The sequence below is a fragment of the Neolamprologus brichardi genome, chromosome 14, assembly GCF_056152115.1.
Source record: "Neolamprologus brichardi isolate AB-2024 chromosome 14, ASM5615211v1, whole genome shotgun sequence".
Taxonomy (NCBI): Eukaryota; Metazoa; Chordata; class Actinopteri; order Cichliformes; family Cichlidae; genus Neolamprologus; species Neolamprologus brichardi.
In genome coordinates this window covers 14,528,740-14,550,709 of record NC_142117.1, presented here as the reverse complement: position 1 = coordinate 14,550,709, position 21,970 = coordinate 14,528,740, and the positions used below count along the sequence as shown (strand labels likewise).

At 38.0% G+C, this 21,970-nt stretch overlaps 1 protein-coding gene across 1 annotated transcript in view; it reads right to left on the bottom strand.

Annotated features, from left to right (window-relative positions):
* The window catches only part of si (sucrase-isomaltase), a 63,058-nt gene that overhangs the window by 8,691 nt on the left and 32,397 nt on the right, over positions 1 to 21,970 (bottom strand). Inside the window, exons 20-40 of the mRNA XM_087851497.1 lie at positions 19,191 to 19,247; positions 17,096 to 17,220; positions 16,863 to 16,951; positions 16,538 to 16,587; positions 16,009 to 16,185; positions 14,602 to 14,736; positions 13,951 to 14,157; positions 13,697 to 13,851; positions 12,860 to 13,028; positions 11,047 to 11,143; positions 10,322 to 10,434; positions 9,903 to 10,028; positions 7,643 to 7,771; positions 7,325 to 7,441; positions 7,119 to 7,181; positions 5,599 to 5,715; positions 5,397 to 5,487; positions 5,074 to 5,212; positions 4,262 to 4,395; positions 4,051 to 4,085; positions 3,312 to 3,428 (exon numbers count right to left, since the gene is read on the bottom strand). Of these exons, the coding sequence (XP_087707623.1) occupies positions 3,312 to 3,428; positions 4,051 to 4,085; positions 4,262 to 4,395; positions 5,074 to 5,212; positions 5,397 to 5,487; positions 5,599 to 5,715; positions 7,119 to 7,181; positions 7,325 to 7,441; positions 7,643 to 7,771; positions 9,903 to 10,028; positions 10,322 to 10,434; positions 11,047 to 11,143; positions 12,860 to 13,028; positions 13,697 to 13,851; positions 13,951 to 14,157; positions 14,602 to 14,736; positions 16,009 to 16,185; positions 16,538 to 16,587; positions 16,863 to 16,951; positions 17,096 to 17,220; positions 19,191 to 19,247 (2,442 nt within the window). The remainder of the gene's footprint in view (positions 1 to 3,311; positions 3,429 to 4,050; positions 4,086 to 4,261; positions 4,396 to 5,073; positions 5,213 to 5,396; positions 5,488 to 5,598; positions 5,716 to 7,118; positions 7,182 to 7,324; positions 7,442 to 7,642; positions 7,772 to 9,902; positions 10,029 to 10,321; positions 10,435 to 11,046; positions 11,144 to 12,859; positions 13,029 to 13,696; positions 13,852 to 13,950; positions 14,158 to 14,601; positions 14,737 to 16,008; positions 16,186 to 16,537; positions 16,588 to 16,862; positions 16,952 to 17,095; positions 17,221 to 19,190; positions 19,248 to 21,970) is intronic.

The following is a 21,970-nucleotide window of genomic DNA, read 5'->3' as shown; positions in this document are numbered from 1 at the left end:
CATTTAGGATCAAGTTGGATCTGATCGGATTTTTTTTTTTCCATTTTCTTAAATGTAACTGTGTCTATGTTTGTCTACAGCAAACAGACAAAGATATTGTTTTTGCGCTTAGCAAGTCGATATGCGTCGCCTTTTGAAAGAAATTAAAAAACACAAATGCGTGTTGAATTAGCCTATTGATCTAGTACAGCAATGAGTTGTTAACCACTGGCAAACATTGACAAAGAGACACAGCACCCCATCAATCACTGGCTACAGTGTTTCACAGTTGTGTGGATTTTTGCTATCTGGATTAACTAGAAGCTTATATGGCTGTGTGTCTGGGTCATGCACTGGAAGACTCAAAAAGATACAGAAACTTAATTTGGTTGGTGATTCTTATGCTGTTTTCCTGCTCTCTGTTACAGTGTGCTGTGTATGTGTGTGTATACATTATATTACTCTAAGTACTTTAGAAGCTTATCAGCACGTGTTAATCTGTCTAAACATCATCACAATATATTCAGGTTAACAGTTACCAAATAGCAGTCCTAGATATTTAAACCCTAGTTTTGGTTTAAATACCTGGGACTCTCCACCTTTTGGTTGTAGAACTGAAGAAGGCTCTAGGATGCAAGGTGGAACAATTTCAAAAATATGGTTCAGTCATCTTTTTCTAAAGTTCTTACACTTGTACCTAAAGCACCCCAAACTCTCTGATAATGAATTTAGGGGATGCCAATACTGAAACACAATTTGTAAAAAAAAAAAAAAAAAAAGGTCAAACAATTTTAAACAAAAGCACATAAGAATTACAATAACCAACATAAAAATATCCCCAAACTTGTTTCATACATTCTAACATCACACCACACATATATTACATGTCCTGACAGTTATACCACTTTCTGCAAAACCTTCAAGGTAGAATTTTCATTCATAGAAAGCGAGAGATGGGATTGATGGAGATGTGCAAGAAAAGTGGGGTCCATATGTTATGAATTCATATAATTTATAGTGGCAAAATGCAAAAGGAAAAAGGCAAGACATGCACTCCTTCAAGGAATATAAAGATGCTATCTGTTTGGCTGCACCCATTCTTATATCCTCCTCAGTATATGGTCATTCTTTTCATTTTATCTGTCTCAAATCTACCCCCTCACCTTATCTAATAAACATCTGAGTTTCTGTTTTGCATAGCTCATATCAGAAAAAGAAAATATATTTAGATGAAGAGTAATATGTCCCTTTGGGTGAATAACAATATACATGACTCCAATATAACTGCCCTGCTGAAGCAAGGCTTGGTCGAGAATGTCTCTTGTTTAATTAATTTTGTTCTGATATCACTGTAGACACGGCAGTATATTGCTAGTGCGGTGAAAATTATCTAGAGGTCAACACTGAAAGTTGTCTGAGGGCAAAGAGACACTAGGCGTGACGGAGCTCTGGGAATGACTCTGCAAAAACTCTCCTCTCTCTTTCTGTCTCCCCTGTTTCTGACCTTGGATACCCTCCAGTCTGGTTTGTGCTGTTACATACTTCGTTGTCAAATGGCTTGTTAAGCAGACTAGATGTTGCAGTCACTAACTGCCTGATGATTGCATGGCTTTTATCTGGCTGTGCTAGATAAAAGCCACATTTTACTCTCATTCAATACATTCCTTTTCAGATTTGTGCTTCAAAAGTGGTAAATAGTTTCTTTTTTTTTTTTTTATCTTTTCACACCTCTCACATCATTATTACTAGCCTGTATCAAGGCCATTTAACTTACTCAATTGTCATCTTGTGTACATCACCACTGATTTATCCGTAGTTTGTCTTGCTTTCTCTTCCTTCTCTTTTTTTTTTTGCATGTCAGTATTTTCCCTGACAGGTCTTCTGTTTTTTTGTGTTTTTTTTCTCCAGGTTGCTATAAATACACAGTGTGCATGCTCATCAGTTCTCTCCTAATACCTCTGACTTTTTCTCTCTCTGACTTTACAGCTTCCTCTGAAATTGTCATTTTGAGCTACCCTCTCCTGCCGTGTGAGTACTTTTTTTTTCTGCCAGTTTTACCCATGTTTAAACATCCATTTGCAACCCATTATTAAACGATTGGTATCATGGCGTGCATGTGTGTGTGGAGGTTAGGTGGTGTGCAGTGGTGCCCAGATCACCTTGAGAATTCAATTATATCCCCACTCCATGTTGTTAAAAAGCACAGGCACTGACCCACACACACACAAACACACGCCCACATATACATACACAACTGTGTCCTGTCTAGTATTGCAGACTGTAGTGCAGAGAAATTTCGCCTGGTGGGATCGATCTCCGGACGGGCGTTATTGGATTTCTCAGATGTGTTCCAACGCTTTTAAAGGTCAGCGCTTGAATGAATGCCACCAACACAACACCGCCGAACAGGTCTATCCTTCTGTGTGTTTGTGTGGGTGTGCACGTATGTCAAACAGAGATTAAGAAAGAGATGGCAAAGGAAATAGGAAGTAACTTATTTTGCACAAAAGCTGGTATGTGTTCGTAATATATCAGTAGAATTTGACCCCATATTTTCAGTACACAAACACATGCTGGCTATAGGAGAATTCAGATGTAGTGAGCACCTTGCTTGGTGTCAATTAAGGCCAGAAGAAGCAGCTCATATACCCTTCATCCAACATTTGGAGCTGAATGTTGTGAAGTTTAATCTTAGGCGAATGCAAATTACAAGATTTCATGAATATAAAAACATGACTACTTTTGGAATATACAATGTCACAGTTTTCGTGGAATTGCTGGGATTTTTCCCCCCAGATGATTGATATTTAATTTTTACAAATGCAGTTTAAAAGTTGAACAAAAATGTAATAATGTATATTTAAATCATTACAACAACATTATATTTTACATATACACTGCACTGGTGACATTGAATCTTGTTTTTGCTCTTATATACTCATATAAGTAGCCGATGCTGTATCTTCTGAAGTGTGTTTAAGGACATTTTATGTGCTTTTATTCAGTAGTTTAAAAAAAATTGTTCCTGTATGTATGATTAAAAAAAAACAAAGACTGTGAGGAAGAAAGTACGGAAGAGGATTAGGGCGCCTTCCGAAAAATAAAAGTGGGTACGTCTTTCTTTTTCTTCTTTTCCAGAATTCTGAGAAAAAAGTCAGAATTCTGACTTTTTTTCTCAGAATTCTGGAAAAGAAGAAAAAGAAAGACGTACACACTTTTATTTTTCTGTGACCCTAATCCTCTTCCGTAAGAAAGACACCAAGTCCATATATATATAAACGTTTTTTATATATTCTCTTGAGTCTACAAAAGTTTCTTTTTAACTCACTCACCGGGTTACCCTTGCCATTGTGGTTGCGTGAGTATGGATAGAAGGCACCCAGGTGTGACCAACGAAGACACATCTCATATTCAGCTGGATTAAAGAACCCACATATGTCTGCCCCGGTCTGAAAGAGACAAAGAGTCTGAGTTTATCAATGTGTGTGTGAGGAGATGGAGATAGACAGAAAGAAGAAACATGTGTATCAAAGAGCAGGTGTATCTACAAAGAACAACTTCTGATCTACAGGAACTGGGGTCATGGTATTTTAGTTTATTTATTTTGCAGTCATTGTGTTTCTGAGATGTCTTTCTATCGTATAACCTTGCAGCTGGGCTGGACACATGCAAATGATTCTTCAATTAAGAATCAATAAGGTGTCAGTTTTTAACTATTATTGGACGAACAGAAGGGAGAAAAGACAGAAAGACAATATGCGAGGGGAGAGGAGGCACAAAAAGAAAGAAGCAAACGAGTAAAGACAGAGAGAGCCAGGACAACAATATAAAATGTAAGATTCACTCAGGACTGCTAATTTAATAACATGTCATGACGGAGTAATACATGGGAATTTTATTGAGGTGGGGCTTCTAGTTGCATGCTTCGCGTTGTATTTCACGATGTCCTCTGATCAAATGGGTCAAGCAAACAAAATAACATAATTCAAGCTACTGTAATCTATTTAGCGAGGGCAAGATCGCTCAATAAGATTACATCTTGTCAAAAGCGGGACAGATGATGATACTTACGTAAGAGATGCCAAACAGACTGAACTCCATCATACCTGTAGAAGAAAGGAATATGGAAAGTTGTGGATTTGTATTTTTTCTTTTGTTTTGGGTTTTTTGTCACTTTTTTCTCTAAGTAAAAAAGACCCAAATAATTATTGTTGAATACCATTAATTATGAATAACAAGTTTTATCTTAAAGAAAAACATTAAAATGTATATCTGTATGTACCTATAATGGATTTGTAAAGCTGATCCCAACTAGAATTGTTGTCTCCAAGCCAATGTCCAACCCATTTTCCACTAGAGGGGTAGGTGGACCTGGTGACCACTATGCCTCTTTTACCTGTCACATCCAGAAGGGCACTGTCGAAAGAAGAAGGACACAGAAATTTGGAAATAAATGGATATGGAAATAAACAACCCAATATCACAAAACGTGTCATAGAAACACCAATTCATCATGTCGATTTCACACTTTGCCTCTGCAGAAGCTGCATTACCAACAGGGGGTGATAATATATTAAAGACAAAAAGTCGCTCGTGAACCAAACGCATAGAAAGTATATTCCAGGGTTCTTAATCGCTGGAAATGATTAAGCTGGGTGGCTAATATGTATTTATATGTAAATTAGTAGTATCTTTTTAAATACTTTTCTAGCTTTAAGATATCAGTGTTTTACCTTCCATGTCTGGGTTTCTGATTTAGATTCATCATCAACATCAGCATTTCTTTGGGATGATTTACATTTCTCGGGTGAAATGGCCTGGATGTTGTGATTATTATGTCATAAAACCTGAGCAGCTCTCATATTTGTTGAGTTACATGGATAGCTTATGCTTTCATGTTAAAATAAAATGAAAAGAACTGTGTTTTTGTAGGCGAAAAATGCACTTGTTATATATAAAACAATACCGTATAGCAGCTACTGAAGCTGGCAGGAAAGAAAACAGCAATACACAAAAGCACATATATAACATTCACATAAAACCACACACACAAACAGGCACATTCGGCACACATACGAATGCATATATACTTACTCATAGGTAGGCTTGGAGTGGGACCAGCCGTAGAGGCTATGGACATCATAGTGTCTGACTCTTCTTCCATCACTGAGTATCTGTTCACTGTTCATACACAGAGTCTTATGGTTTAAACCAAGATGTTTTGACTCCAAGGCTGCAAAATGCACACACACACACGCACACACGCGCATACACACACACACGTGCGTACACACACACACACACACGTGTGAATATATTTAAGTAAGAATATATTTTTTTATTTATTCTGCTTATGTTGATATTGTTAAATAACCTAATTATTTCTCATGGTAAACAAATACAGTAGTCTGTCTTACGTGGCATATATGGTGGATTTTCCAGAACTGGATCACCAAGACACTTTCCTCCAACTGTGCCATGGACAAAACTTGCAGGCTCATTCATGTCCTTCAAAAAAACATAAAGTATAGATGATGGAACTGAAAAGAAAATCAGGTAGAATCAGTGGTAAACAGAAACAAGGTGCCTTTATTGGATTTTCTATTTCAGGACACTCACGATCCAAATACCATCAAACTTCATGGTATTCTCATAGAAATCTTTAATTTCTGTGTGCCACCAATCTGCCGTTTGGTTCCGGAAAAAGTCTGGAAATGCGGTGAATGACCTATAGAGCTGGAGATTAGAAGAAAATGAAATTATGAAAACTGAAAGAGCCCACTAATGATTAATGTCTCTCTCTCTGTCTCTCTACACATACATATACATATATATACACACATATACACACACATATATATATATATACACACATATACACACACATATACACACACACATATATATACACACATACACATACATATATATACACACACACACATATATATATATATATACACACATATACACACACATATATATATACACACATACACACACACATATATATACACACACACATATATATAGACACACACATATTAGGGATGCACTGATACCACTTTTTTGGAAGCGAGTACAAGTACGAGTACTTGCATTTCAGTACTCGCCGATACCGATACCGAGTACTTAATAAAAACATGATTTAAATTTACAGGTTACAGCTTTAGTCCTATAATTTAACAAAAAAAGCATGTTGTATGCAACATATTACAGAATAAATAATTATAAAAAACAAAATTAAATTTTTAATTTGTTCGTCTGTTTCTCTGTTTAGAAGTCTCACTAGCACAGTCACAGCTGGGATGACATCAGAGGCTAGTGCGTCGTAGCTGCTCACTTTTTTAGTTAGTTCCTCAAAGGGGGCGAGGATGGCAACAGTCGTCTCCATAAGAGCCCATTGGTGAGCGGTGAGATAGTCAGGGAGTTCATGCTCGGACACATACACGCCCAGCACTCGTTTTTGCTCAATGAGGGACTGGAGCATGTAATACGTGCTGTTCCAGCGCGTCTGTACTTCCTGCTGCAGTCTCTTTATTGGCTGGTTGAGCTGTCCCTGAATGTCCTCGAGGCGGGAGTAGGCTAAGGCGGAATGTTTAAAATGCCCAACTATTTTCTGTCCCACTGCTATAGCATCAGCTATGCTCCTCTGTGCTAATAAGCATGGGTAAAGAAGCGTGGGTAAACTCTTTGTACTCGTTGTCGTGTTGGGATTTTGGTGCTTGATTAAATTACTTGTGTTAAATGCGCTACCTTTTGAGCCTCCTCTGGACAATTTCGCTGAGCACAATTTGCAGTCCGCCTTTGTTTTTGCGTCTTCGTTCACTTTGAAATAGTTCCACACGGCTGACTTGTCTCGCCTGCCCTTCTCTCAGCTCTGAGCTGCAGCCGGGGCCTGGGGGCCTGGGGGCGGGCACTCAGGGCCTGTGATTAACCCCTTACATGCCGCTTACATATATACACACTCACATATATACATATACATATATACATATATATATATATATATATATATATATATATATATATATATATACACATATACACACATACACATACATATATGTATATATACACACATACACATACATATATATATACACACACATATATATGGAGTACGGAAAATATTGTACCTCTACTTGAGTATCCCAGTCCAGACTTTCATCTACAGTGACATTGGGATAATCAGGCCACACCTGTAACAGTTATAATATAAATATAATAATAATAATGATAGCACAAATGATTGCTACACAACATGCAAAATCTCTCTTTTTCAACACAGCAAATACTGAAGTATATATTGTTTAACCTTTTGTGAACAGTCATTCCTTCTTACCTTCCCCCACACAATGTCATCACTGATGGTTTGGGGCCATTTGATGAAAACATCTGCTGCTATCCCTCTCTCAAAAGCTGGATAGGGCTGGGTCTCATTACCTGAGATGGCGGGATCCTGGAATTGGAAATGCACAAGTCTTGTGTATTCAGTACATGAGAGAATGCAGATTTTCAGTAACATGTATCCTTTATAAAATGGAAATTACACTACATTTGACATTAGAGTCAATCAATTTTTTTTATTGTATTTACATCTGCCTTGTGGTTGCTAATGATTAAGCATTACTTCAATGTAAAGATCTCAATATCTCATTACCAGAATGAAGATGAATCTCATGCCCTCGTCTCTCATGCTATCAACCAGGGCAGGCAGTCCTTGAAAGTCTTTGTCCAGGACAAAGTTAAGCTGACGCTCCATGTAGTCAATGTCTGCATACTGCACATCCTGCAAAAGATGCCAATTGAAGCTTAAATTAAATTTTAGACTAACATTTTGTTGCATGTTCATTTTTGTGTACAGAGTTAGTAGATGCAATTACGTTTAAATTAAAGCTGTTTTTAAAAACACATTTCTTACTAAACCTCTAAACAGCTAAAACACTTTGGAAACAAATGATAATAATTATAATGAATAAATAATGATAATAACAACTGATAACTTTTCATACACAGGTGTCATATGCTGGGCTGTAGCGGATAAATATGTCAAATCGGCTGTGCTAATCTTATAATGCATGCTACACATGGGATGTAGGGGACGTGAGAGTTTTATTTGTTTCTGGGTCTCATTTCTTACAATGAAAATAACACTTGATCTGCTTTGGTTGCCTAAAATGTCTGTGGAAGATTAAAGCTGGCTCGTGTATAAAGCTAGCTGATGTGTAGCATTTTTAAGTATCTGAATTTTCTGCAATCCTTCATTCCACCTAATGATGCAGGAATCTTTTTGGTTGGTGTCAGCTTCTTGCAGGTTAGGGCTTTGTGAAAGCATATTCTGGGGATCACTTGATTATTGATGGAAAGTCTTGTGTTCTGTTCTGCATAATGAAGAGGATTCGGTTCTGGCCTGTTTCCTCATAGGACATCTTTGGCCAAAATGTTACCCTAATATGCACTTCAGTTTTCACTGTGAGGAAATGTGTAGTACAAACTGGAAATGTCTAGAGGCTGTGAAACATACAATTGATTGAATTTCAAATAAAATTATAGGTCACATTTGATTAGGTTAAACTGGATGTACCCAGTGTAATCCACAAAGTCCACGTCTCCATTTTTCTTCTCCCGAAAACCCAATTTCATGTAATTCAGTTACAGGTCATATACAATCATTATACTGCAAAAACATAGCTAGATACTGTGTTGGGTTTAGTTCTGTCTATTCCACTGAGTGTATGGCTCTGCACTATACAACCTACAATGGATAAGCTTTCAGGTTGCATTTGTCCAGATGAAACCAATGAAATAATTCCTTGTGCAGTTGCACTGACTGAATGAAATCAGACAAAAGCAGACAAATATACTGCTATGTAATTGAGCCACATGTTTTATAGGGAGTATAAGCATTGTGTCCTGCAGAAAGGTTCCTTAAGTTGTTTCACTTGCTCAGAAAGAGGTGTTTGGTTGGCAGGTGAATTTTTTAATTTATCAGAGAAAGAAGTTAAGAAACGTACAATTATTGTTTACCAATCTAAATAAATAAATATGGGATTGTCTTAGATTTCAAAATATATTGTCAAATATTGTCAGAACATAATAGTTTGACTGTAGAGAAAGGGGCAAAGCACTCTTTGAAGAAACAGGATCACTTGGATCCAAAGCATTAGGCAGGTTTTTTCTATAAGAAACAAAAAAAGCATCTTCACCACAGATAAAGGATTTGCTAGATAAATTCAATCAGCAGCGCTACTGTCAAACGAACGCGGTCTAGTAATGGTCTCAGAGGATAAGTAGCAATCTCCAACCATTTCTCAAGAGAGAAAAAAGGTCAAACACCCAAGATGGACTAAATCATACTGAAATTGCACTGTGGATAATTGGAAAGAAGTTCTATTTACCAATAAATCCAAATTACAGAACCACATCAGTGTATGTAAGGGGACCAAAATGAGGTAAAATGATACTATGGTGTAGCAAACCCACAGTGCTACCAGTATTCAAGTGATGTAGGTATTTTGCCTACTGTTTAGTTGACATCTGGAACAGATCAGTTTTTTAAATATCTTTCTTAATTTATTCTCCTTCTTCCGCTTTTTTGTTATTATTTTGTATGTTTTTTGGTGTATAATAAGATTATTTTCATAATTTATTTCCTGAGGAAGATTCTACGTGTCAACCTATCTTGCTTCCTTTGGAAGGATCTTACGAACATACTTTTTCTGTTTCTCACATGTTATGTTAAATAAAAAATTTTTAAAAAGTCAAAAAAAGTCTTGTGTTTAATATAAACAAATATACGACTATACTCATGCGAACTTTCTTTGAATGATATTTTCTGAACTGCATTTAGTTTGCTGGTTTGGTGCTGTTCTTATGGTGATTTCAGACATCTCAAAAAAAATCTTTCACCAGGAACTTACATAGGGGATACCAGCTGTCTTCATTTCTGTGTATAGCGTTTCTATTTCCTTGTCATTTCTGTAACCATAGCGACAGAGCTGGAACCCAAGGGACCAATAGGCAGGTAGAACAGGTCGTCCAATCAACTGTTCAGAAGAAAGCAAACAAGGAAACCAAAACAGTTAAGCACAGGCAAAAGTTGTTTTGCAAGAAAACGGGACAGTGTCCATAAAGTGTTTGTTTGACTATTTGTGTCTGTGTGTGTGTATCACTGTGTGTGTGTGTGTGTGCATATGTGTGTTTAGATTGGCTAAATGAGAGAGCGCAATGAAGCGAAGAAGTCACAGCTGCTGCAGTCCATCAACAGCGGCCCAGGGCCAGACACAAAACACACAGGCGCACACAGGCACAAACAAACCACAAGTCCAAGAAGACTTACTTGAGTGTACTCCTGCACCACCATCTCAGGCGTCGGACCCATGACCACGTAGAAATCCAGGATGCCTCCCAGAGTTCGGTAGGTTAAAGCTGGACCAGGCAGTAAAGTCACATCTACAAACAAAGCACAAAAGAGATTTTTGTTACTTAGAAATTTACATGAAGCCTAGGTGTGTGTATGTGTGTGTGTGTTTCCACTATATATTTTAGTGTTTAAAGCATGCTTTCAAGAAAGGAGGGAGAAGATGCAAAAGTAACAAACGAAACATTTTATTTCATTTTGGTACAGTGTGTACTAGCATAAATAGCAGTGTACCGTAATGCCGACAAAAACTTTTAGTGAAGACATTTAGACTACAATATTTAGTCTAATAATCCAATAGGTTACAAGCACGATGTCACAGAAGGCATAACTATCCTCATGAGAAATGTGAGGACAGTTTGTGTGATGCATGTCCATTTGTGTTTCATGGGATGAATACAATAAACAGAGGCAGCGATGCGCTTACTACATTATGCAAATATCAAAGCAATTGTTCTCAAAACTTATAAGATGCAATAAATCATTAATTATTAAATGCTTACTTGCATACATAATTGAGCATGATTGTGTGTACATGTGAAAGTGAATGGATGCACTTAAATCTGGTGTATACGCATGACCTGGCAATAGTGTTCGTGCGTAAGTTCTGTGGGACTCTGTGCGTGTGTGTGTGCTTCTCTCACCCATAGCATTGCTGTTTAGCAGCAGCACACCGTGAGCATCAGCTGTATTCTCAAGACCCATATAGAAGGGATGGACTCCATAGCAATTCATCTTGTACTGTAGGAGAGAGACAAAAAAAGTAAGTATCAAGTTCACAGTGTGAAATGGGTGAATGCTGGTTAAGGAATTTCCCTGTGTGGTTTGTGCTAATGCTGAGTTGTGCACAACTTTGTTTTTTTTAGCACATTTCTTTTCACCTGACAGTACATTTCTAATTTTATTTATGGATATGACAGCAACCCAGCTATAATGGGCTTGCTCCCAGCACTCTCTGTATTCTGAAGTTTTCCCCAGAGAGAGTAAGAGAAACATATTCCTACAGCTATCTTCTATGTAAATTAACGTGCACCTAATAAAAGTTTTAAATATAAAGTTTGCATGCTAAGTAAAGGAGCCAGTTAATTATGAGAAGACTGTAGCTTGTTTGCTACCATACTATTCAATGCCAAGTTAGTGTTCCTTTAGTAAAAATCCAAGAGGTTCTCTTGTCTTCAGTGATTAGATTAGAATAGAACTAGTCAGACATGGCAAAGACAGACAGAAAGGTGGTGGGGGACAGGGAATCTGCCACTTTCAGATGTCACTATCCTGAGACTCATGGGCACGTTACACTCTATCAGCCTCTTACACTTCTGGTACATAAGAAGTTGTTGAATTGTAATACAGTGTCACTGAGGACCTGCTCTGCCTTTGTGTCACTTGTGTTTAGATGTGTGCCTCTTCTTGATAAGTGTGAGTGTGTCCTTATGGCCCTGGTACATAGTGTGATGGCTGTGGCTTAAGAAGGAGAAAGATAGTGAATTATCTAATGACCTAAGCCTTGTGGTCTCTCTCGACTACTCTGTCATAACAAATGTGCAGACACGGATTTTCATTTTGGAAACATTTACATGGACTCTAATAGTTCAATCATGGACACTCTTCAAAATAAAGCAACATTTGGGTTAACCAGTTTTTCAGGTGCCTTACAAAACATTTCTTTCAAATGTTCTGGATTTCTACATGCTTAATGACTGGAGATGCCCTCTCCACAGTATATTTTAACTCTGATATACCAAGGATTCAGCTATTATTTTAAGTGTTTCATTATCCATCTTTAAATTATTTGGCCTCCTCCCCAACTTTAATTTTCTTCCTCTCCAAGAAGCCCCATAACAGTTATCTGAACCCTGTGGTGTAATCTTAAAAGCTCAGCAATTACCCTTGATAATGGTGATGTGAACTATATCCTATCTGAACTTGAAATTGTGATGACAAACCTGATGACAAAAGGTCATGTCAATGGAAACACAAATATCATTAATAAGAAAAAGAGAGAACTTTACATAGTCTAGAAAGTGGTTTACTCTTCACAATTTCTACAAGTCATATAACCTCCTAGGACCTGGCATCCACATATGTGGACATCACATTTTGGGTTATTTAGACCAAAATACTCAATTTTGCTCTACAAGGGCCTGATATCCACTTACGAGGACATTATACTGCTATTGTTCTATCAAAATTTTGATCGAATATCCTCATATGTGGCTCTTATTTTTCTTAAAAACAAAAATAAGGTAAAAATAAATCTGGTAATTCTTTGTTTTTACATTCATCGCTCCCCAATATGCCCAAATATCAAAGAGAAATTAAAAATGCATGACGTGGAAGAGTTGGGGTCTTAGGAGGTTAAAGATACTCACTGCATAACTTTTACATATGTCATAGCAAGCATAAAAATGGTTTCAATGAAACAATAAAACAAACATTATGTGTTTATGGTATACTTACACCAGGAGGCTGGTCCTTGGAGAACATACCCCAGGTATGATAGTTTAGATCGTGCTTATAAGTTTTATGCTCTGTTTCCCCAAAACCATAAACATACTGAGATGGCAGTCTAGTTGTCACTTGGATGAACATGTCTGAGAAGGTAAAACCTGGCACAGATGAATCCCAACTAGAAGAAAAGACAGGGAATTAAACCAATGAGAGACAAGAGAAAGAAAAGAGAAGGCGTGTGGTGGTTGTGGTAAGGAGTAGTCAAAGGTAGTAATTCACATTATGTTTAAATAAATAGGCATAAAGACCCATGGGGAACTGCAGGCACCCCCTCAACATAAATTTTATTTAGTAAAATTTCAGCTGACAGTTCCAAAAAAAACATTGGAGGTTTAACTACAAAATAATGTCACCCTTGCTTTGAGATATTCTTTGAATAGACTCCAAACCTGTGCTGCTTCATGTGACATCATCATGAATGCTGAACAAGCGGAAACAACTTCAGGCACTGATGGACTGAGAAACTTTCCTGAGCATATCTCATGTGACTGCGTAACTGCACCAGAGGGTTTGACTCAGCATTGTTACTTTCATCTTTTAGGATAAAAGAGTTTCTAGTTGAAATAGTTGAAATGGAAATTTTAACCTATTTTTGACTTTATTACTTGGTGGGACAATTTAGTATTATTTAAGAAAAACTGAGAATATCGATCTATCTATCTATGCTTTATCTATTTATGCTTTATTTAACAAATAAATACAAGTGTTGAAAACACATTTTAACACATGAAAAAAAAATTCCATTAAAGAAAAGCCTCAACATACCTAAAACTTTTGGATACTCACATTATAGTCCCAGTGCTATTCCTAATAATCTGGATGCCGAATGGGTACTGGACAATAGCGACCCTGTAAAGCCTATTGCTCTCTTCAGTCTCAGGAGTTGTAGGAACCGACAACTCCACTGGTACCTCATAGCGATCATCATTTGGGTCATAGATCTGCATGTGGAGGAATTGTTATTGCATCAATTTATGCACATCACTCATGAATCAATTATTGCCCCACTACATGAACAAAATAAATAAATAGGCACACACCTTGAATTGCAGCATGTCACTGCTGTGATATTTAATGTCAACACGGAGTGTGTCAATATCACGGGACTGTGGACGACCACTGCTCCTGTACTTTGTGTTCCGAATGATATCAATTGTCATCCCCTCATTACTTTCCCTTAATGATGTGACATTGTAACCATAGTCTTCTGGATAGATGCAATTTGGGGCACCTTCAATGGCAATTGGCTATGTAGGGAAAAAAGAAAACATAACGGAGCACTATGAAATAAAGTTTCAAGACTGACACCATCAAATCACCAAAAGGCTATATTTAAGTGTCAATTGTTAGGAAGGCAACAAATCAAATGTTCAAACTGAGATATTGTCATTGCATTTCTAATATGTGCCAACTTTGAATTTGATGCCAGCAACTGGTTTCAAAGAAGCTGGGTAAGTGTAAGTGTTTGGGCACTGATGATGCTCATTTACTGCAGTTTTGAAAGCAAAATGTTTATCCAAATATGCTTGATTTGGATTTTGGCTGGTCTGCATAGTAGTATTTGTCATATAATGAAAGCATTTGCACTTTTCATCATTTACCTTTAACACAGAATTCCAACTATTTGGCAGAAAAATAAAATGATATGTGTATGTTAGCCTACAACATGAGAAATTCAGTAGGCTACTTACATCCCAGATACAGCCTCTGGCCTCGCACTTAGCCTGATCTGCATTGTCCTCTGGATGACAGTTAATACGTAGTACTTTCCACTCTACCACATAGGTCTCCCCCAAGATCAAGTCAAGGTTCTGCAGGGTGAGCACCTGTGGATTGGATACATTTTAAGTGTTTGTGCAGGGATTACAGAAGCCATTGAGAACAAAGCCCAGATCTGCCTGGCGATGTGACTGTATCATCTTTATGACACATCGGGATGTGGACAGCATCACTGCTGCTAGCACTGCTAAGGTTAGCCAAAGTGTCCACACTTTTTTTTTCTATTTTTTGTCTATTATGTCTATTTTTTTCTCTTCTTTACATCACTAACAAGTTAGTCACCAAGAACATCCCTAACATACAGTAAGAATGAAATGTTTAAAAATCAAATAAAGTAATCAAATAAAACACATTTTAGCTTCCAGGCTGACTTGTTTAATATTGATTTATATTTTAGTGTGTATGAAACTAATGATCTTTAGCAGCTGTGAGCTATGTTCATTGGTCAGACTAGGCAAAAGGAGACTGATGAACATGACAAACCAGAATTTAGGTTTAACAACACAGATGCCTTTAACCCGCAGGAAATTATTACAACTCAGTGTCTTGTGATAAATGTAAGGTTGTGCCCATGACCAAGGAGACCTCAAGGATTTACACAAACACTGCCACAGCCACATATACTTGATAGTGTATGTACATGCAGTTACTTACACACACACACACACACACACACACACACACACACACACACACACACACACACACAACAAATCTAAAAAGTACTGCTTAAAGAGTCTCTCGACACTTTACAGACTCTTGCCTTTTGCTCCTAACCCTGGGCACTTATTGTAGAATCATTGCTCTTAGTTGTTCATTTTCACTCTTTTTTTTTTTATGATTTTCACCCAATGTAAATTGTTATCATTTGTTACACTTAGAGGCTAACCTTGAAGTGAACAATAATGGTTTCATTCCTGGTCAAACTGAAACAAATGACAGAAGTGTGGCTGCTGTAGAAGTCCTCCGTTCTGCATCAGTCATGCAATACTAGAGTCTGTGCTTTCTCATTATTATATTAATTCATTGATTGATAATATTGATATTGATTGTTTCCATTAACTACTCACTAAATATATCTGTCATATATCTTGCTTGTTCGTGGACATTAGATTAGAGATTTTCTTTTTACTATTCATATATTTGATTTTTTTACTCAAAAAATGGCTTCTGCTGCTGCAGATCACCTATAGTCTGACAAAATCTACATTCATGTGTGTTATAAATAAAGACTGTGTGACAAACACAAACAAGAAAAAAACAATAAAGGTTGCTTCTTTTTTTTGCATAATTATGTCTAGAAACATGCTTGTATTTACCTTCTTGGCTCCATCGTAGTCTATATTGTTGTTATCTAATATTGTAGTAGTGTTTGTAGCATCAACATGAGTCACAGAGACAGGAACAGTAGGTACCCCAAGGATAATAATGTTGTCAAACTTAAGGTTGTTTGGGTCATTGTAACCATTGTTGGTCACCTGCATCGTCAGTGTTCCCTACAAGACAGCAGACTATGACTATGACACAATCACATAATTTGACCTTCTAAAAATTATCCCAGATTTGCAAATTGCAAACACACAATAAGTTTAGTGCCATCCACCCCAGAGTAATGTAATGTAGCGTCATGTATACATTAAACATGCAATTTAGTCCTGTTTAAAGCATAAGAGTTTGATCCAGCAATACTTTAGCATCCCAACATTGGTCAACCATGAGTGGTAAAGTGGAATGAAAAAGTCAACATTCTTGGGTGGTTTTGAACTTTGGACTTAAGATCAGATTGAAAGAAATATGTTGGCTCAATTTGAAAAAAAAAAGATGTATGAACTTGTGAGGGAAAGTTACCTGGGTAACAGTGAACTTGTAGTGGATGTAGTTGCTATTCTTAACTGTGTCTGTAAAGAGAAGCACACGCAGAGCTTTATCTTTGTCACAGCACTTGAACACAAATGATGCATAGTTACACAGCAAAGTGTAACAGCTTCAGCTTGTTAATACGTGTGAGCTAACTGAAAGTGATTTAAGAGTCACACTGGCTAATATCCTTTTTTGTTCTCAAAAAGATAAGAACTTTCATTTGATGAAAAAAAATGTATCCAGAATCCAGTCAGTGGTAATAGCATTACACAACATACTAGCAAACAGACAAAAAAAAAAAAGGAGACAATACCTCGGGAATCCCCGTCATCCCAAAATAGCTCTCCAGCTGCGCTGTCATGGTCATCAAGAGCAATGATCAAACCCATGGGATTACGCCGACTAGTTAAATATACATAAACACACATAAAATTACAAATAGCGTTCACATGAATAAAACAAATGCACCAAATGTAAGAATACAACGTTTGCCATTATGTCCATGTTTGTGATAATCTGTGTGTGTGTGTGTGTCTGTGTGTGTACCTGTATGTTGTGGTGACATTAGGCTTCTGTGTTGGGAGGATTGCTCCACCCCTGATGTGTAATCCAAGCTTCTCTGCTGGTAGGTACATTTCAACATGCCTTTTGCGGTCTGCCACTTGTTCCATCTGATCAGAAGGATAGCAGAATAAAATATTAATTTAACTGAATTCCCTCTTGTGGGCAAAAGAATCTATGCGATGCAGACTGTTTTTCCTTTTTATTGAAAAATATAATTATTTTTATACCATACATATGTAGGGTATGTAATTTTAATTGCTTTTTACTTCATCGTATTTAATCAGAGTTCACTGATCTTTTAAATCAGTTAGTAATCATCAGTAATTGTTAATCAAACTCTAGTCTCATAAGCGGGGGGGGGGGGGGGGGGGGGGGGGGGGTGTACTCACAAATGAGTATGTAAACACATGCAACAATTGTGAAGTGACCACCCTGTAATTTGCAAAAGACATCTGATTTGGAAACAAACTAACACTGGGCCTTTTGTGAGGGTGTTCTCCTGTCTCACCCTTGACAACAGGCTTTATGAAATCTGGATGTTAAACTGGCTTTCAAAATATTATAATGATAAACTTCACATTTCTCTCTGTCTCTTTCTCTTTAAACGTGTCCCTCCCTTCATCTCTGGTCCAGTTAGAGCTCAGCTGTTTGATCCCCCGAGGACTAAATCCTCAGAGCAGCCTAAAACTATTTAACAAAAAAAATCCCCATCTCTTCCTTTTCTCCTTTTTACTTACTTCCTTCACCGTGTCCTGTTTTCTCTCTTGTGATGCTCTAATTCTTTTTTTTTTATCCTGTTTCCTCCATTCCCACTGAGCTCTATGTGAGGGTGTGTCCGGGTGTGCATGTGTCTGTTTTTGTGTGTGCGTGTGTGTCATTTTACGCAGTACAATATGGGCGTGTGTGTGGGCTAGAGTTAGTGGAGCATCTATAAGCAATTTCAGATCTTTTCTCCCCCTCACTGTCTGCCTTAAGGAGGTCTTCTCTAGCCCTCTCTTCTCTTCCTCCTCTTAGTCTTGCAATCTTCCTCTTTTCTGCATACTGTAATTTTCATTTCTGTTGCCTCTTTCTCATCCTCTCTATTGTTTATGCTTTCCTCTGTCTCTGTGTAATTGCGCTACCCATCCTTTCCCCTTTCTTTTCATTCAACTCCCATCCCATCTGTTTTGTTCTCATTCGAGTGTTTCTCCAGTATTTCTTTGCTCTGTAACTTGTTTTTCATGGTCATTTTCACTACATCATTGCTCCCCCACCCTTCTATCCTCCTACCCAGATAATCACAGGGGACCAACCAGGACAAGGGGCCGGCAGTAAGACAGCCAATCTAATCGTTCATCTGATCAGTGGGCGCTTTACATCGCCACTGTGACGGCTAAATAAGGTCCCAAAGGAACTTAACACCTCTTTTATCTCTCTGTCAGGGAGATAGTCTCTCTCTTTTCTTCCTTCTCCCCTCTCTCGCTCTTTGTCCTCATTCCTACTCTGTCTTATCGCTTTAGTCTCTCAGTCTCAAACAACAACTTGAGGCATCAACTTTCATGTGACAGGTTGTGTTTTACATGTTTTTGTGACAAATGTAGCATGATAGTGATAAGCCCCCCCCCAATCTATCTGATTTATTTTTATTACAAGGCTTATTATGTTAACTCAGCTCAATGAGATTTTTAAGGAAGCTGTTTTTGATTGAGAGTGTATTATATTGAAGATATTTTATTATTTTGCTTCCCTAAATGGGATTTAAAAACTGCCTGTACTGTGATGTCTGAAGTTAAAACCCAGCTTTCCTGCATTGTGGGTTAAACACAGTTTTATGACCATCAAACCATAAAAAGAGTGCAATTTATGAATGTGCACTTAACTTGGACAACCTCGTAGTTACCTTTGCTATTAAGTAAAGTGAACATTTCAGCAAGAATTTAAAGAATTGTGGTTTCTGCAAGTGTGTAAATTAATGTATACAACTCCATTAAAGGCACTAGTTGTGCTACTTTACAAATACAGTTACAGACCCATACATCTAACAGATAGTTGTGCTACTTTAGAGGAAACACTTCCAGTGAGGAAAAAATATCCTTACCGTCTCATAGTCGTACCACCGAGCATCAGGTAGATATGCCGACACCTTATCCACACCCTACAAAAACACAAGAACACAACACTTGCATGACTATCTATTTGCATATATATCCAGAGAAAGCGCCTCGAAGAAAGTGAGGATAGCCCTTTCTGCTATATATAACTGTAACTTAATTGTAAAAATGAAGATAAAATGTCCCCATCAAGGAAACATGTTCTTAAATTGCCTATCATCCAATACAAAGTTTCCACACTGGCCTTGTGACATTTCAGTCTACAATACTATGATGTAAGAGACGATGGGAAAGACGGCATCAAGCAACAACTGATAGGTGACAGCCTTTGATGGCTTAAGGTGGTGGACAGACGGGGGCAATCAATAGACGAGCACCAAGCCTTTGATAGCATTGTCACTTCCCTGTTCTTTGTGACAGTGCAGAACAGAGGGAGAGAGAGAGAGACATTCACAGGGGGCACAGCTAAAGAAAGCGCAAACTACAGGTCCTTCGCAAAAAAATTCTATATTGTGAAATACAGTGTGACAACTGCACAGGCCAAGGCCTGTCATGGGCACTGATGGCAAACGCATCTCCCTTCCAATTACTCTCTCACCTCCTCTCTCTCTCTCTGTCTCTCTCACACTGTCCTTTTTGTGGACTGTTAAGGTCTGCATTAGGAACATGAAATAGGGGATTCAGGAGGAGTGGCGAGGCATATTTAAACAATGACAAATAACACCAAATTATTAAATTTGAGAAGTAAAAGAAAAAAACAGGACATGGTAAAAGAAGAAAGACTAAAATATGATCAAATATATAAAAATAATGGCCTGCTAACCAAATTAAATGACTTAACACCCCCTTAAGGGCCACAGATTCACACTTTGACGTAAATCACCAGTCACAACTGCTGCACAGCCTGTGGGATGACAGCCTGGGGAAATGGATGCTCCCCCTATACCTCGTTTTCTGGTGTCGGATTTGCTCGCGGCTCCTATCACTCACACCACTGACTAACGGGAAGGGACTGCAGGACTTAGCATGGCTGCTAACTGCGTTTGATAGGGAAACAGCACGAAGCCTGTATCCTTATTTGGAGCACTGAATCTCAGCTAGCTATAAGGTAAGATTTGATCAGGTGAGCCAAAGATTCATACTGGCAGAATGATCAGATGGCAGCTGAATTAAATGAGAGCGGCAGAGAGAGAGAGAGAAAGAGAGGGAGAGTATGAGACACAGAGTGAAAGAGAAGTGGGATGAAATGAAATGGGATCACAAGGGTGAGTAGACAGCAGCTGATTAAGAGAATGCAGATGAGACGAGGGAGCCAACGTTTGATGAAAGGATGAGCTGAAAAGAAAAAGGGAGAAATGAGAGTAGAAGTATGGATGAAGACCAGAGGGGATGACAGAGATAGAGTGCAGGAGATCTCTTCAGTTTATCACAGAGATCAAGGTTAAAGCATTGATTGATCTGCATGATGGAGAAAGCATCATTAGAGAAATGGATAGGCAAGTAGACAAAGGAATAAATAAAGAACAGATAGAGTATAGTAGAGAATAGTTAAAAAGGTGAGTGTAGAATATCAAGGGTTGTTAAAGATCATCGTTTGACCCTTGATGATATCTCTTTATATTGTCCTTCAGAGCATGACACAGCCGTCACATATAGTGAGCATCTTGCCACCCAAATCCTTTTGAAATTGCATACAAGAGGACAAAAACACTTCGACGACACTGCAATATGACCCTTCTTAAGCTGATTAATCACATGAAAACAATTTTCACGGTAAAAGAAAATTTACTGTTTTTGTCTAAACAGACAGAAACAGGGACATCCGTTAGGTGCTGGGCTCTGTACCTGAACATTATTTGCATGGCATTGTTTTCCAAAATGGTGAAACGAGAATTTAGACCCTTTTGTTAAGTAAAAGTCATAACCTTACATAAATGATAGTACAAAAGTTTTAACGTCCACGTATGCATAAATAACTATGCAGACTGGTCAGGATCATACACTATATTGCCAAATGTTTTCACTTACACATCCAAATGACTGAATTCAGGTGCTCCAATCCCCTCCATGGCCACAAGTGGCCACCTATGCATGCTGACTAACTCTACAAATATTTGTGAAACGATGGGTTGCTCTAAGAAGTAAAATCCAGTGTACTGTAAAAGGATGCCACTTGTACAGCAAGTCCTGTAGTGAAATTTCACTCACTATGAAATATTACACAGTCAACTGTTAATGGATTTAAAACAAAGTGGAACCAAATGGGAACTACAGCAATTCAACCATGAAGCGGTAGGCCATGTAGAATCACAGATGCTGAGGTGCACAGTGTGCAGAGGTTGCCAACTTTCTGTAGAGTAAATCGCTACTGACCTCCAGACTTCATGTGGCCTTCAGATTATCTGTTATAGAACAGTGTGTAGAGAGCTTCATGGAATGGATTTCCATGGCTGAGCAGCTACAGCCAAGCCTTATATCACCAAGCGCCATGCAACATATCAGATGCTGTGGTGTAAAGCATGCTGCCACTGGACTAGGGCGCATTGAGAAGTGTTCTCTGGAGTAACGAGTCACACTTCTGAGTCTGGATTTGGTGGTTGTCAGAGACCAATACTTGTCTAACTGCGTTGTGCCAACATGACTGCTCACCATTGCACAAAGCAAGGTCCATAAAGACATAGATGAGCAGGTTTCGTGTTGAAGATCTTGACTGGTCTCCACAGAGTCCTGACCTCAACCTAATAGGATGAATTAGAGCACAGACTGT